The sequence below is a fragment of the Pseudophryne corroboree genome, assembly GCF_028390025.1.
Source record: "Pseudophryne corroboree isolate aPseCor3 chromosome 3 unlocalized genomic scaffold, aPseCor3.hap2 SUPER_3_unloc_64, whole genome shotgun sequence".
NCBI lineage: Eukaryota > Metazoa > Chordata > Amphibia > Anura > Myobatrachidae > Pseudophryne > Pseudophryne corroboree.
In genome coordinates this window covers 446,348-462,179 of record NW_026967557.1, presented here as the reverse complement: position 1 = coordinate 462,179, position 15,832 = coordinate 446,348, and the positions used below count along the sequence as shown (strand labels likewise).

The window sequence follows — 15,832 nt, the reverse complement described above, 5'->3', positions numbered from 1 at the left end:
TTCCCTCCAGTTCCTCTAATTCCAAGAGTTCTCAAAGAACTTAAGGGGACAGGGTTCAGGCAATTCTGATTGCCCCAGACTGGCCCCGCAGGGCCTGGTATGTAGACATTCTAGCCTTATTACTCGTAGGCCCCTGGCCTCTGCCAATTCAGGATGATCGTCTTACACAAGGGCCATTCATCTATCCAGACTTACCACTGCTACGTTTGATGCATTGGAAGTATATTGGGAGGATTTTTGCCAGGAAAGATTCCGGGCAAGGTTATCTCGACTATGCTCCAAGCCGGCCAGATGGTCACATCGAAACATTACCATCGCATATGGAAGAAATGTGTCTCTTGGTGTCAGGGTCAACCGTATTCTGCTGTGGATTTTCATCTGGGACATTCCTTGCACTTCCTGCAGGCTGTTGTGGATGTGGGCATACGTTTACGCTCCATAAAAGTTCAAATCTCAGCCTTGTCTTTTTTTCTTCCAGGGAAGTAGATTATAGTGGTACTATATAAATAGAAGGTAGTTTCACTTCCAGGCAAATGCTTCAATTTATTGTAGTGACCCCGGTCCAGCCGTCAGGACACTGTTATATTAAACCTTATTGAAGGCAGAAGGCAAAGCATTCAGTGGCCACGCACCAGGATCCAAAATGGCAGCCATCTCCCTCCCCAATATCACCGCTGGGCTCCGGTGACTGTGGGCAGCCCGTTCTGTCCCCAGCAGTAGCGGGAGCTACGCACCTGTGTTATCTGAAGAGCAAGTACTCCCGTCTGAGCCAAAAGCACCTTCAAGTCAGGTATCTGTCCGAAGCATGCAGGAAAGACTGGCCGCACATAGCCCCAGAATACAGCCCGTGGCTTCAGCAGCGTCACTAGGCTGCGGCAGTGAACAGTGCCCGGAGTGAGCAGAGCGAGCCGCTATAGGGCAGTAGGATTGGGGCATAAGGAAAAAAATACCCAGGGGTATTCGGGCGCTATGAGGCGAGGTGCTTGGCTAAGCAGCAGCCAGTATTTAGGGGAGTCACTCCCTATATGGTAACAATAGAAAAGAATAGGATGCTGCGCTATGAGAGGAAAGAACAGTACCATTCACTAAGTGTGTACATTTGAAAACAATTTATTAAAAAACAATAACTCTTTAAAAAGCAGTATTTTGTGCAAAATAAGCCAATTGTAAGCAAGGAATGATTTAGCCAATGATATAAGATGGATGAAGTTTACCCCAGGAAATTATTCAGGACTGATGTTTTGTATTCTCTAGGATCCGTTCCACATTTTGCCCATAGATGATATGTCCAGTTAAATTCCACTATAAAGAGTCCCTTTTAGATGGTATAGAGTCCAAATAAAAGTTCCTTATGCCGCTAGAGGGTTATTGCAATATCCCATGTATGGTGGGTACCTCATGCGATGCGGAGATAGGATGGTGCCTCTCTAGGACTCCACTGGATAGCTGGTAGGTGATATGGGCTGGTTCGGGTCCAATTCCGGGTTGTCCTGTTCAAAAGGGTAAATGCCTGACGCGTTTCGCTGCATAAACCTTTGAAAAAGCTGCAAGGTTTATGCAGCGAACGTATCCTAGAGAATACAAAGTATCGCGGCAGCAGTATAGATTCTGATATGTAATTCTCTGTATCATACTTACCGTACACACATCATCCTTATTACTATTGAGAGAATAGAGGTAAGACACTGATGATGGGGATGTCCTTTTCTCGTAGTCTGTTGGGGATGCTGGGGTCCATTTAGTACCAGGGGGGCTAGACAAGTCCTTTGGGACCCACTGGCACTTTGAGAGTTTAATAGTGTAGGCTGGCCCCTCCCTCTATGCTCCTCCTACTAGACTTAGTCTAGAAACTGTGCCCGAGGAGACGGACATACTTCGAGAGAAGGAATTACACAGATAGTGGTGAGATTCACACCAGCTCACACATAACATAAGGCCAAACTAACCAACTTGGAACAATTCAGCAACAGCTGAACCAACAATACTGAACCAATTAACAATGCAGTAATACGAAGCACAGGGCGGGCACCCAGCATCCTCTATGGACTACGAGAAAAGGATTTATCGGTAGGTAATTAAAATCCTATTTTCTCTTACGTCCTAGAGGATGCTGGGATCCATTTAGTACCATGGGGATGTACCAAAGCTCCCAGTACAGGAGTGAGAGTACTGAGGTTCCTGCAGAACTGATTGGCGTCTGAGGACCTCAAGTTTGGTCAAAGTATAGAACTTGTAAAACCTAGCAAACGTGTTCGACCCTGACCAAGTAGCTGCTCAGCAAAGCTGAATAGCCGAGACACCCTGGGCAGCTGCCCAGGAAGAACCCACTTTACGGGTAGAGTGGGCCTGAACAGATTTTGGAATTGTCAATCCTGACGTGGAATAAGCATGCTGGATAGTAAGCCTGATCCAGCGTGAAATTGTCTGCTTAGAAGCAGGACACCCAATCTTGTTGGGTTCATAAAGTACAAATAGTGCGTCTGACTTCCTGTGACGAGTAGTTCTCTTCACATAGATTTTCAAAGCCCGCACGACATCCACGGACTTTGAGGTAATTGAGGTGTCAGTAGCCACTGGCACCACAATAGGTTGGTTTATATGAAAAGCCGACACAACCTTAGGGAGAAATTGCTGACGCGTTCTGAGCTCCGCTCTATCCTCATGGAAAATCAAGTAGGGGCTCTTGTGCGAAAATGCACCCAATTCTGACAGACGTCTGGCAGAAGCCAAGGCCAACAACGTGACTGCATTCCAAATAAGAAACTTTACGTCCACCTCCTGTAAAGGTTCGAACCAATCCGATTGCAGGAACTGCAGCACCACATTAAGATCCCAAGGTGACATAAGAGGCACAAAGGGTGGTTGGATGTGCAGAATTCCTCTCAAGAAAGTGTGAACCTCAGGGATAGCAGCCAATTGTTTCTGGAAGAAAATAGACAAGGCCAAAATCTGGATCTTGATGGAGCCCAGGCGTAGGCCAACATCCACACCCGCTTGCAGAAAGAGAAAATGTCCCAGTTGAAACTCCACCGTAGGAAACTTCTTGGATTCATACCAAAACACATACTTTTTCCAAATCCGATGGTAATGCTTAGACGTTACCCCCTTCCTAACTTGGATCAGAGTAGGAAAAAAAATTTATTCGGTATGCCCTTCCGAGCTAAGATCTGGCATTCAACCTCCATGCCGTCAAACGTAGCTGCGGTAAGTCATGATAGGCGAACGGCCCCTGCAGTAGAAGGTCCTCACGAAGAGGAAGAGGCCTCGGAAGATCCGCGTGCCAAGCCTGCATTGGCCAGTCAAGAGCAATGAGGATCGCTGGAACTGGTTATCTTTTTATTAGTTTTAGAATCCTTGGGATGAGTGGAAGTGGAGGGAACACATATACTGACTGGAACACCCACGGAGTCACCAGGGCGTCCACCGCCACTACCTGTGGGTCTCGTGACCTGGAACAGTACCTCCGAAGCGTCTTGTTGAGGCGAGAGGCCATCATGTCTATCTGAGGTACACCCCATCGGCGTGTTACCTCTGTGAATACCTCTGGGTGGAGGCCCCATTCTCCTGGAAGGAGATTGTGTCTGCTGAGGAATGAACGCCTACAGCACCAGCGCATGTAGTTCTGCCCAGAGGAGGATTCTTGTTACCTCTGACATTGCAGCCCTGCTCTTCGTTCCACCCTGCCTGTTTATGTAGGACACCGCTGTGATGTTGTCCGACTGAACCTGCATGACTCGATATTGTAGAAGATGAGCCACTTTTAGAAGGCCATTGTATATGGCTCTTAGTTCCAGAATGTTTATTGGAAGGACCGGTTCCTGGCTTGACCACTTTCCTTGGAAGTTTTCCCCCTGGGTGAGGCTTGCATCCATGGTTAGAAGAATCCAATTCTGAATCCTGAACCTGCGGCCCTCGAGCAGGTGAGAAGTTTGCAGCCACCAGAGTAGTGAAATTCTGGCATTCGGCGACAGGCATATCCGTTGGTGCATGTGAAGATGCAATCCCGACCAGTTGTCCAGGAGATCCAGCTGGATGAAGCGTGCATGGAGTCTTCCGTATTGTAGAGCCTCGTAGGAGGATACCATCTTCCCCAGAAGACAAATGCACCGATGAACCGATACCCGGGGAGGTTTCACGACATCCCGGACCATTGATTGGATCACCAAAGCTTTCTCCACCGGTAGAAACACCCTCTGCACTTCCGTGTTGAGTGTCATCTCCAGGAAAGGCAGTCTCCTTGTCTGTTCCAAATGTGACTTTGGAAGGTTCAGGATCCACCCATGATCCCAGAGTAGTTGAGTTGAGAGCTTAATACTCTGCAACAGCTTCTCCTTGGAAGATGCCTCTATCAGCAGATCATCCAGATATGGAATTATGTTCACTCCCTGTTTGCGTAGGAGTAGCATCATCTCCGCCATGACCATGGTGAACACCCTCGGTGCTGTGGAGAGGCCAGATGGCAATGTTTGGAACGGATAGTGACAGTCCTGTAGTGCAAACCGTAAATAGGCCTGGTGAGGCGGCCAGATCGGAATGTGATAGTACGCATCCTTGATATCCAGGGATACTAGGAATTCCCCCTCCTCCAGTCCTGAGAGCACCGCTTTCAGAGACTCCATCTTGAATTGGAAAACCCTCAAGTAGGGTTTCAGCACCTTCAGGTTCAATATAGGCCTTACCGAACCATCCGGTTTTGGTACCACAAACAAGTTTGAGTAATAACCCTTGATTTTTGGGTGAGGTGGAACTGGAACAATAACATTTGTTTGTACCAGTTTCTCTTTCATCCACTAGGGGACACTGGAGTCCTATACAGTAGGGGTGTGAAGCCTTGAACCGGAGGTGTGGCACAATCTTAAATTAACATTGTCTGCACAGCCGGCTCCTCCCCCTTCACATCCCTCCTCCCTCAGTTTGAAGAATTGTGCTGGAGGCACAATACATTGAGCACTTGAGCTCCTGACTGAAAATCTAAAAGGGGCTGCGTAACCCTAATAAAGGGGGGACAAAGCTGCCTAAGATCAGAGAGACAAATATCCCTATTGAAGGGACCTGCATCTCTCCACAGGAGATCCTCAAATCAGCTAATAGTGAGTACTGGTACAAGCTTAGCCTAGGGATCCAGTTAGAAAAGATATAATTTTTTTTTTCTTTCCCTCTCTCTCTAAAACCTCTACTGCGAATATTGTTTAAAATTCCCTTTTATACAGCTAATCAGGGAGGAAGGGCATGGCGGCGCGTGGGAGACTTAGTGCGGCGCGGGACTCAGCCTGTCTTCCCTGTAGCAGGGGGGACGGCGGAAGCGGTGCGCTGCACAGCAAGATCAGAGCAGAGCGGAGAACAGGCGCCGCTACGGGAGACGGACCCGTCGCGCGCGCCAGCCGGCGGCCCCTGGGCGATTTGCAAATGGGGTGACTCACGTGCGGAGAGGAGCACGGGCACCGCTGCGGAAGACGGACCCGTCGCGCGCACGCCAGCCGGCGGGTCCGGAGCGCGCTGTGTAGCGGCAGAGGGGGAGATCAATGTTAAAAGGCTAAGGATATTAACAGAACCACACCATATGAACTTACATAGTGGGGATCATGTTTGTTCGTTTTGGCGCCAGGATGAGGTGAGGGATGGGTCCTCCCCTTCCCCCTGCTGCACGGCCTGGTTAGTACAGGCATAAGATAATAGAGAGAGTTAGGAAACCGCTCCCTCTGCTGGGGAAATGTGTATATATACAATATGAGGATCTCCTGAAAATTAAACAAACTTTACAAATTATATTTTCAAGGGACGTCTGTTCAAAGATCCCGGAGAAAATACACAGAAGCAAGCCAACTTTAACATCGTGGCTGATTTACAGTTGGGGTGTGAGGGTTGAGAGTCGGCTGGTGTTTTATTTTTTTATTTTTATTTTTTGACCTGTTCCTTTTATAAAGAAAAGGGGACAGGTAATTCCAGCCGGATCCAATACCTTCGCTTCCGTCATCTCCCAGTCTTTCTCTTCCTAGTTTAAAGGGTGAAAGCGCTGCGTAATACCCTGATGAGGGGGTTTTAAAAAGAAAAACAACATGTCTAAGGCTACCAAGACCTCAAAGACCTGCTATGTTTGTACGAAATGTAACAAGAAGAGCACGCGGGTTGGCAGCTCCGGGGTGTGCGACTCCTGCTTAGACAAGGACGCTCCACCTGGGAGCAGTGCTCTGGCTAAGGCATGGGAAGACAACCTTGCCAATAGAATCTCCAAGGAAATGGCAGAATCCCGCAAGCAGCAATCAGAATGGGCTGCGGGATTCTCAAAGACAATGGAGGAATTTCTCATCAAGTTAACACCGCCCACACACGCTGAGACGAGTGTGCGCAGGGCTGTTAAAAGAACTTTTCCTATTATACCAGAAACTGCGGAGGAAGAGGGTTTTCTTCTGGATACGGAAGAAGGTGAGTTAATTGAACCCATCCTAGACGCCGATTTTCCTGAAGAAGACTCGGCGATCTCTGGTCTGGATTCCTTAATTGACGCGGTTAAGGACATCCTAAGCTTTAAGGAAGAGGAAGTCCGGGAGCCGGAGGATTTCGATTTGTTCGAATCCCAGAAGCCGCGTTCAGCAGCGTTCCCCATTCCTAAATCCCTCCAGTCTCAGATGGAGGAGGCTTGGAAACAACTTGACAAACGTTTTCAATTTCCGAAACGTTTTCAGGTAACTTACCCCCTACCTAAGGGTGTAATGGACAAGTGGGAAAACCCACCGGTAGTGGATGCTTCACTAGGAAGATTGTCAAAGAAGACAATCTTGCCAATTCCTAACGTAACTACGTTAAAGGATGCGTCCGACCGTAAAGTTGACACGGCGTTAAAATCAATGTTTGTAGCAGCAGGTGCAGCGCAGAGACCTGCGATCATCTGTGCTTGGGTCAACAAAGCCATGGGTGCATGGTCTGGCCGGATCGTACAAGCTATTGAGGAGGAAAATAGCTTAGAAGAGATTACACATTCGAGAATCTGCTTCATACTTGTGTCAAGCTTCTAAGGATATTAGCAGAATAGCATCGCGCATATCTGCATCGGCCATATCGGCTAGAAGGATTTTATGGCTCGGAGAATGGCAAGGTGACTCTGACACCAAGAAGGCGGTAGAATCCATTCCCTTTGGGGGTGAAATGCTGTTCGGACCAGAGTTGGACAAGTGGATTTCGCAGGCTACAGCGGGGAAGTCCACTTTTCTGCCAACTCCTTATACGAGAACCGCTCCACAAACTAGGAGAGGTTATTCAGGACCATCTTTTACTTAATTTAGGTCACAGTCCTTTCGAGCCCGAGGTAGGGGGTTCGGTGCACAAGCACGCGGGGGCAGAGGTAGAGGCTGCTCGCAAGCAGCAACCAGAAAGCAGGATAAACCTGCTGACAAGACCGTGGCATGACGGCCTCCCAGCTCACCTGGGGTCCCCCTTGGTGGGCGGCCGACTGGAAGGTTTTCAGGACATCTGGGCCAAAACCTCACCAGAACTTTGGGTGAACAACTTAATCTCTCAGGGATACAAACTGGAATTTCAACAGAGGCCTCACAGTCAGTTTTTTACAACAGGATTGCCTCAGTGCCCTCAAAAAGCAAGGGCACTACGGGCAGCAATTCACAAATTGCTTCAAGCAGAGGTCATTATTCCGGTTCCCGCTTCTCCGAGAGGAACGGGGTTCTATTCCAATCTTTTTGTCGTGCCAAAACCAGACGGGACGGTCAGACCAATACTCAATTTAAAAGTTTTCAACCAGTTTTTAAGAGTCTACAGATTCAAGATAGAATCAATCCAATCAGTCATTGCAGGCTTAGAGCCAAGCGAGTTCATGGTATCCATGGACATAAAGGATGCATATCTGCATATCCCAATCTGGACTCCTCACCAGGCTTACTTACGGTTCGCACTGGTGGCGGAGCACTACCAATTCCGGGCTTTACCGTTCGGTCTAGCGTCAGCCCCAAGAATTTTCACAAAGATCATGGCGATCATGGTGGCAGGACTGAGACTGTTGGGGGGTCACGATTATACCTTATCTGGACGATTTACTGATCAAAGCTCCATCTCAGAATCGACTGCTCAAGGATGTTCAGACATCACATCAATTTCTAATTCAACATGGATGGATTGTCAATTTCCAAAAGTCCAACCTCGTACCGACTCAACGGATTCAATTCCTCGGTCTCATCTTGGACACGGTCCTATTACGTGTGTTCCTACCAGAGAGTAAGGTACAGGACCTACAGAGATTAGTGGCTCAGGTACTGAGGACGTAGACCGTTTCTCTGCACCTCTGTGTGCAACTTCTCGGGAAGATGGTGGCGTCGTTCGAAGCTCTCCAGTATGGCAGACTTCATTCCCGACCATTCCAGATGAACCTCATTGCTCAGGGAGCAGGCTCGCACTGGCTCCTACATCGGAGAATCCGACTTCAACCACAAGTACGGGTCTCCTTGACATGGTGGTCGTTACACAAGAACCTTACAGCCGGCAAGAAATGCGGCATTTGGGATTGGAAGATCCTGACGACGGATGCCAGTCTCAGAGGTTGGGGAGCCGTCCTAGAGGACCATCAGTTTCAGGGACGGTGGACGCTACAATAAAGCAAATTACCCATAAATATACTTGAACTAAGAGCAGTCTACAATGCCCTTCTCTTAGCAGAAGACCTAGTCATGAATCAACACATCAGGATTCAGTCTGACAATGTCACGACGACAGCTTACATAAACCATCAAGGAGGAACAAAGAGCAGGATGGCGTTAAAGGAGGCCACGAAGATCTTGTTGTGGGCAGAAAGAAAAGACATCATTCTCTCCGCAGTGTTCATTCCAGGTGTGGAGAACTGGGAGGCAGATTACCTCAGTCGCCAGGACATGCATCCGGGGGAGTGGTGCCTTCATCCACGGATTTTCAACATGATTGTGATAAGATGGGGTCTGCCTCAGATGGATCTAATGGCGTCTCGACAAAATCATCAGCTGCCCAGTTATGTATCAAGAACTCGAGATCCAGCAGCAGAAGGAGTGGACGCATTAACACTTCCTTGGTGTTACAGGAGGGTTTACATTTTTCCACCTTTCACACTCATACCCAGGGTTCTGAAAAGAATAAAGCGGAAACGAGTGTGGGTCATTCTAATCGCACCAGATTGGCCCCGCAGGAGTTGGTACACCGACCTGCGAGGGTTATTTGCGGAAGATCCTTGGAGGTTACCTCAGAGAGAGGACCTGCTATCTCAGGGACCGTTCCTACACCCCGATCTGAACAGGCTGCGTTTGACGGCGTGGCTATTGAAACCCGTATCTTAAGAAACAGGGGGATCCCACGAACGGCCATTCCTAGAATGATTGCCGCAAGGAAACCGGTCACAGCCAGGCACTACTACAGGATTTGGAGACGGTACATGGCTTGGTGTCAGGAACGGGGATGGAATTCATCTAACTTTATCGCGACTTCTACTTTTGTCCTTCAGGCCGGTCTAGAGGGAGGACTCAGATTGGGCTCCTTGAAGGTTCAGATTTCGGCTCTCTCCATCCTTTTTCAAGAGCGGCTAGCATCCTTACCAGAGATTCAAACCTTTTTACAGGGGGTTCTGAGGATTCAATCCCCTTTTCGTCCTCCCACGGCACCATGGGACTTAGGGTTGGTGTTAGAATATTTGAAGTCACCGACTCTTGAGCCATTGACGAGAACGGACCTGAAATATCTTTCTTGGAAGGTCACGTTATTACTGGCCTTGGCTTCGGCATGGCGGGTTTCTGAGTTGGGAGCTTTATCCTGTAAGAGCCCTTTCTTAGTTTTTCATGAGGATAGGGCGGAACTCCGTGCAAGAGCAGACTTCCTTCCGAAGGTGGTGTCGGGGTTTCATGTAAACCAGCCAATAGTGGTCCCGTCTTTCCATGGTCTCACAGATGAGGACGTGTCATTGGATGTTGTCCGAGCTTTACGGGTATACGTACAGGTTACGTCGTCCTTCAGAAAGTCGGACCATTTATTTGTTCTTTATGATGGGCCAAAGAAGGGTTGGCCGGCCTCTAAGCAGACTTTGTCCAGATGGATTAGACTTGCCATTCGGCAGGCTTATATTTCCTGTGGCAAACAGGTTCCGGGTCAGACGGGTGCTCATACTACCCGATCAGTGGGTGCCTCGTGGGCGGCTGCCAGACGTGCTTCCACTACTCAACTTTGCAGAGCGGCGACGTGGTCTTCAGCCCACACGTTCATAAGATTTTACAAGTTTGATACTTTTGCGTCCGGAGAATCTAAGTTCGGACGTTTAGTTTTGCAGGCCACCGACAGCACTCCCTCCCTGGGGGAAAACTTTGGGACGTCCCCTACTGTATAGGACTCCAGTGTCCCCTAGTGGATGAAAGAGAAAAGAGGATTTTGGTACTTACCGATTAAATCCATTTCTCTGAATCCTCTAGGGGACACTGGACGCCCGCCCCGGTGCTGTCAGCCTGCTGTGTTCCAAGTTCTTGTTTTAATCAGTTCGTACAAACAGCGTTTGTTATTCGGTTAAGAGTTCTTGGCCGCTCTTTGATATGTTGTACGGTTCGGTTCCTCGCCATGGTCTATAGTGTTATGTCCTATTCTCAGTCACAATTCTTCAAACTGAGGGATGAGGGATGTGAAGGGAGAGGAGCCGGCTGTGCAGACAATGTTAATTTAAGATTGTGCCACACCTCCGGTTCAAGGCTTCACACCCCTACTGTATAGGACTCCAGTGTCCCCTAGAGGATTCAGAGAAATGGATTTATCGGTAAGTACCAAAATCCTCTTTTTTGAATGGCTTCCTGTAGAATAGCACTTTCTGTCTGCGAACCTGGTAAGCCTGATTTGAAGAATCTGTGAGGTGGGAGTTCCTGAAACTCCAGTCTGTACCCCTGGGTAACAATATCCGTCACCCAGGGGTCTAGGCATGATGACGCCCAGACGTAACTGAAATCTTTTAGTCTCGCTCCCACCTGTCTGATCTCCAGGCTGACAGGTCCACCATCATGCTGAATATTTGGAGGAAGCAGAACCTGGATTCTGTTCCTGGGAACCTGTTGGTGCAGGTTTTTTTGATCTTCCCCGACCACCTCTAAAGAAGACGGGAGGGGGTTTGGATTTTTAAAATTTTGCGGTCCGAACGTCATCATCCCGCTGTCGGATTCTCGAATCATATTCTATATAAGGAGCCGCGCGTTGCCGCCATTTTCACTCGTGCATTGGAGATGATAGGGAGAGGACGTGCAGTATTCTATCAGTTTCTGTATTCAGTGTGCTGAAAATATCTACGTTCTCTGCCTGAAAAACGCTGCATTGTAGTATAGGAGGACAGTGCAGAATTTTGCTGACCAGTGACCACCAGTATTATATAGCAGTACGGTACAGTAGTCCACTGCTCTACCTACCTGTGTGTCGTCAAGTATACCATCCATCCACACCTGTGGTGCATTTTAGTTGTGCGCAGTATTATATAGTAGGACAGTGCAGAATTTTGGTGACCACCAGTATATATATATAGCAGTACGGTACAGTAGTCCATTGCTCTACCTCTGTGTTGTAAAGCATACTACAAAAGTTCAGTAAAATGGCCCAAAAATCTAAATTAAAAGCATCTGATGAGAAGCGTAAACTTGCCAATATGCCATTTACGACACGGAGTGGCAAGGAACGGCTGAGGCCCTGGCCTATGTTCATGGCTAGTGGTTCAGATTCACATCCTCTCGCTAGAAAACTGCAGTGTCACTCCTAGGTGGGCCAGGTGTTTGTGTTGGCCACTTGGGTCGCTTAGCTTAGCCATCCAGCGACCTTGGTGCACCTCTTTTTTTTTTATTTGCATCATGTGCTGTTTGGGGACTATTTTTTAAATCGGCCATCCTGTCTGACACTGCAGTGCCACACCTAGATGGGCCAGGTGTTTGTGTCAGCCACTTGGGTCGCTTAGCTTGGTCATCCAGCAACCTTGGTGCAAATTTTAGAAGTAAAAATAATAATATTGTGAGGTGTTCAGAATAGACTGGAAATGAGTGGAAATTATGGTTATTGAGGTTAATAGTATGGGATCAAAATGACCCCCAAATTCTATGATTTAAGCTGTTTTTGAGGGTTTTTTGAAAAAAAAAAAAAAAAACAATCCAAAACACACCCGAATCTGACAAAACATTTTCAGGGAGGTTTTGCCAAAATGCGCCTGAATCCAAAACACGCCCGCGGAACCGGAACCGAAACCAAAACACAAAACCCGAAAAATTTCCGGTACCCATCACTATTCTTCAGGAAGTTAGTTTCTACCCCCTCCCCGCCTAAAACCCACGAAGCAGGGAGGCTGTTGCCAGCAGCCTTCCTGTAACCTATGTCTAGAAAATAAAAAGCTAAGAAAACTCCTAGGAGCTCCCCTAGCTGTGACCGGCTCCTCCGGGCACATTTTCTAAACTAAGTCTGGTAGGAGGGGCATAGAGGGAGGGGCCAGCCCACACTATTAAACTTTTAAAGTGCCAGTGGCTCCCAAAGGACCCATCTATACCCCATGGTACTAAATGGACTCAAGTGTCCTCTAGTACATAAGAGAAAGTAGAGTATAACCTAGCAGATGATGATGATGATGATTACAGGGTATTATATGGTGTATTGCATGTAAAGTACCTTGTTCCACACCTACTCTGCTGTAGCAATATACGTTATATAAGGGTGAGTAACACATGTACAGGCTTACCAGCGTATGAGCACACATAAAGGAATTCTACCTTACCAATGCTTCCAGGAGTAACGTTAGGAGACATTTCTCTGATCCATCAGCTCATATGACTGATATTATTGTTCATCTAGAATCTCCAAATCATACGATATGTTCCCCTATCCATTGTTTTACATTGTTGCTGACATAGGACTTGGCGAGTGACTACATCTCCATTTATACTTCATGGTTAGTTACCAGTACAAGAGAGAGATATCTAAGTCTTATTATAATATTACATTTGTTAATGTGAGTGTTCTCAGGAGGGTGGACACAATGATAGTCTGAGACACAATATTATAAAGCCTTCAGTAAAAGTTATGTTTTATTATACACACACATTTACAATTAAGTGTCCCAGAGAGTCGTCTTCTCCTATTGTTTACAAGATTAATATTGTTACAGAAAATGTCACATTTCCGTAATGTATTTTATTTCCAGCAGATGGACACACAAGCAGGAATATCTCAGAAGGACATCTAATGTTATCCCCGGATTGTGACATAAAAGATAATGACAGTAGACAGGATTCTCCAGGAGATAACCCCATTACCCCAATTATACATCCAGGTCTATCCGCTGATTCCTCTGATCCTGAGAAATGTTCTCCTGATCACTCTGATATTGGTGCATCTGTTACAGCTCTGAGAGTAGATTCAGTGTTTCCGTGTTCTATAGATGCCAAATGTTTTACAAAGAACACAAAGCCTATTAACCTACACACAGGTAAGGCAGGTGGAAGGCCACTGATATGTTCAGAGTGTGGGAAATGTTTTACAAAGAAATCACAACTTGTTATACATCAGAGAAGTCACACAGGTGAGAAGCCATTTCCATGTTCTGAGTGTGCGAAATGTTTTACAAAGAAATCACATCTTGTTATACATCAGAGATGTCACACAGGTGAGAAGCCATTTCCATGTTCTGAGTGTGGGAAATGTTTTGCACTTAAATCACTTCTTGTTAGACATCAGAGTAGTCACACAGGTGAGAGGCCATTTTCTTGCTCTGAGTGCGGGAAAAGTTTTACCTGGAAATCCAATCTTGTTAGACATCAGAGAGAGCACACAGGTGAGAAGCCATTTCCATGTTCTGAGTGTGGGAAATGTTTTGCATGTAAATCAGATCTTGTTATACATCACAGAAGTCACACAGGTGAGAGGCCATTTCCATGTTCTGAGTGTGGGAAATGTTTTGCATGTAAATCAGATCTTGTTATACATCACAGAAGTCACACAGGTGAGAAGCCATTTTCTTGCTCTGAGTGTGGGAAATGTTTTGCATGTAAATCAGATCTTGTCATACATCACAGAAGTCACACAGGTGAGAAGCCATTTTCTTGCTCTGAGTGCGGGAAATGTTTTACACACAAATCACGACTTGTTACCCATCAGCAAAGTCACACAGGTGAGAAGGCATTTCCATGTTCTGAGTGTGGGAAAGGTTTTGCAGACAAATCACATCTTGTTAGACATCAGAGAACTCACACAGGTGAGAAGCCATTTTCTTGCTCTGAGTGCGGGAAATGTTTTACACAGAAATCAGTTCTTGTTATACATCACAGAAGTCACACAGGTGAGAAGGCATTTCCATGTTCTGAGTGTGAGAAATGTTTTACACAGAAATCAGAACTTATTACACATCAGCGAACTCACACAGGTGAGAAGCCATTTCCATGTTCTGAGTGTGGGAAATGTTTTGCACACAAATCAGCTCTTGTTAGACATTACAGAAGTCACACAGGTGAGAAGCGATTTCTATACTCTGAGAAATAAATCATCTCTTGTTACACACAATAGACATCACTCAGGTGAGGAACCATTTTAATCTTCTGGAGTATACTTATCATTGCCATGCATTGTTCTTCAAGGTTCTTATCCTATCTCCTATGCTTTTTGCAATATACATGTTACCACCGGGTGAAATAATCAGATGTCATGCCCTCATCTACCACTGCTATACAGATGACCTGTCTTTGCTCTAGGTACTGAGAACCCAGTACCAATCCTAAAGGGTTGTCTAGCTGAGCTCCAGGTGTGGGTGATGCCAGTTGGCTGTGATTCAGTCCTGATGAAGCAGGTCTTTAAGCTCACCACCAAAGGGCAGGGCTACAGTTCAGCTTTGCAAACCAACCAGACTTACGCTTGGGGGTTCAGAGTTACAAAATGCTGATCATGTGTGGAATCTTGGTGTCCTGGATAGTGGAGTGACACTTAGACATCAGTATCTGCCACAATCAGATCCTCATCTGAGGAACATAGTCAGACTCCAACACTTTATTCCCTCAGAAGATCTACCTACAGTCATACATGTACTTGTATCATCACGCATAGACTACTCCAATTTCTTCTACCTGGGTCTCCTAGCAAAAGAATTGCACCGCTTGTAGCTTGTACAGAATGCAGCAGCCAGGCTTTTACCTAACCAGCCCGTTCCTGCCACATAACACCCATTCTCTGCTCCCTTCACCGGCTGCCTGTAAGATGGTGACTCTATTACATAATGGGCTATCCCAACCCTACATGACCAGGGTCCATGGTACCAGAAGCAGCTTCTGCCTCGTTACTGCCCTGCTTGCTGCCATCTGCAGATGAAGAACTGTTACCAGCAGTACCAAGAATCCCCAAGAAGTTCTTAGATGTCAGAGGTGGAGACAGGGTGGTGGCACTAGTGCTGCAGCGGGGGCTGCCGGAGGCACTGTCTGTGGGTAATATTGTCCTCAAGCAGCACTAAGGTGTCAGAGGGGAGACAGGGCAGTGGCAGTAGTGGGGGGATACAGGGCGGGTGGCGGTAGTGGGGGGAGGCAGGGCGAGTGGCAGTAGTGGGGGGAGATTGGGCAGGTGGCAGTAGCGGGAGGATATGGGGTGGTGGCAGTAGTGGGAGGAGACGGGGTGGGTGGCAGTTGTGGGGGGAGATGGGGCGGTGACAGTAGTGGGGGGAGATGTGGCAGTAGTGGGGTGGGAGACAGGGTGGTGGCAGTAGTGGGGGGAGACGGGGCGGATGGCCGCAGTGCAGTACCTGGGGCTGCTGGTGGCAGTAAAGAGGTGTATGGGTCCCACAGAGAACCAGTTGATAATTAGACTTAATGATGATTGTGCTTCCTTATTT

At 47.3% G+C, this 15,832-nt stretch overlaps 1 protein-coding gene across 1 annotated transcript in view; it reads left to right on the top strand.

Annotated features, from left to right (window-relative positions):
• The window catches only part of LOC134984570 (oocyte zinc finger protein XlCOF7.1-like), a 326,662-nt gene that overhangs the window by 158,770 nt on the left and 152,060 nt on the right, over nt 1-15,832 (top strand). The window contains exon 11 of the mRNA XM_063950127.1: nt 13,166-14,467. Within this exon, the coding sequence (XP_063806197.1) occupies nt 13,166-14,467 (1,302 nt within the window). The remainder of the gene's footprint in view (nt 1-13,165; nt 14,468-15,832) is intronic.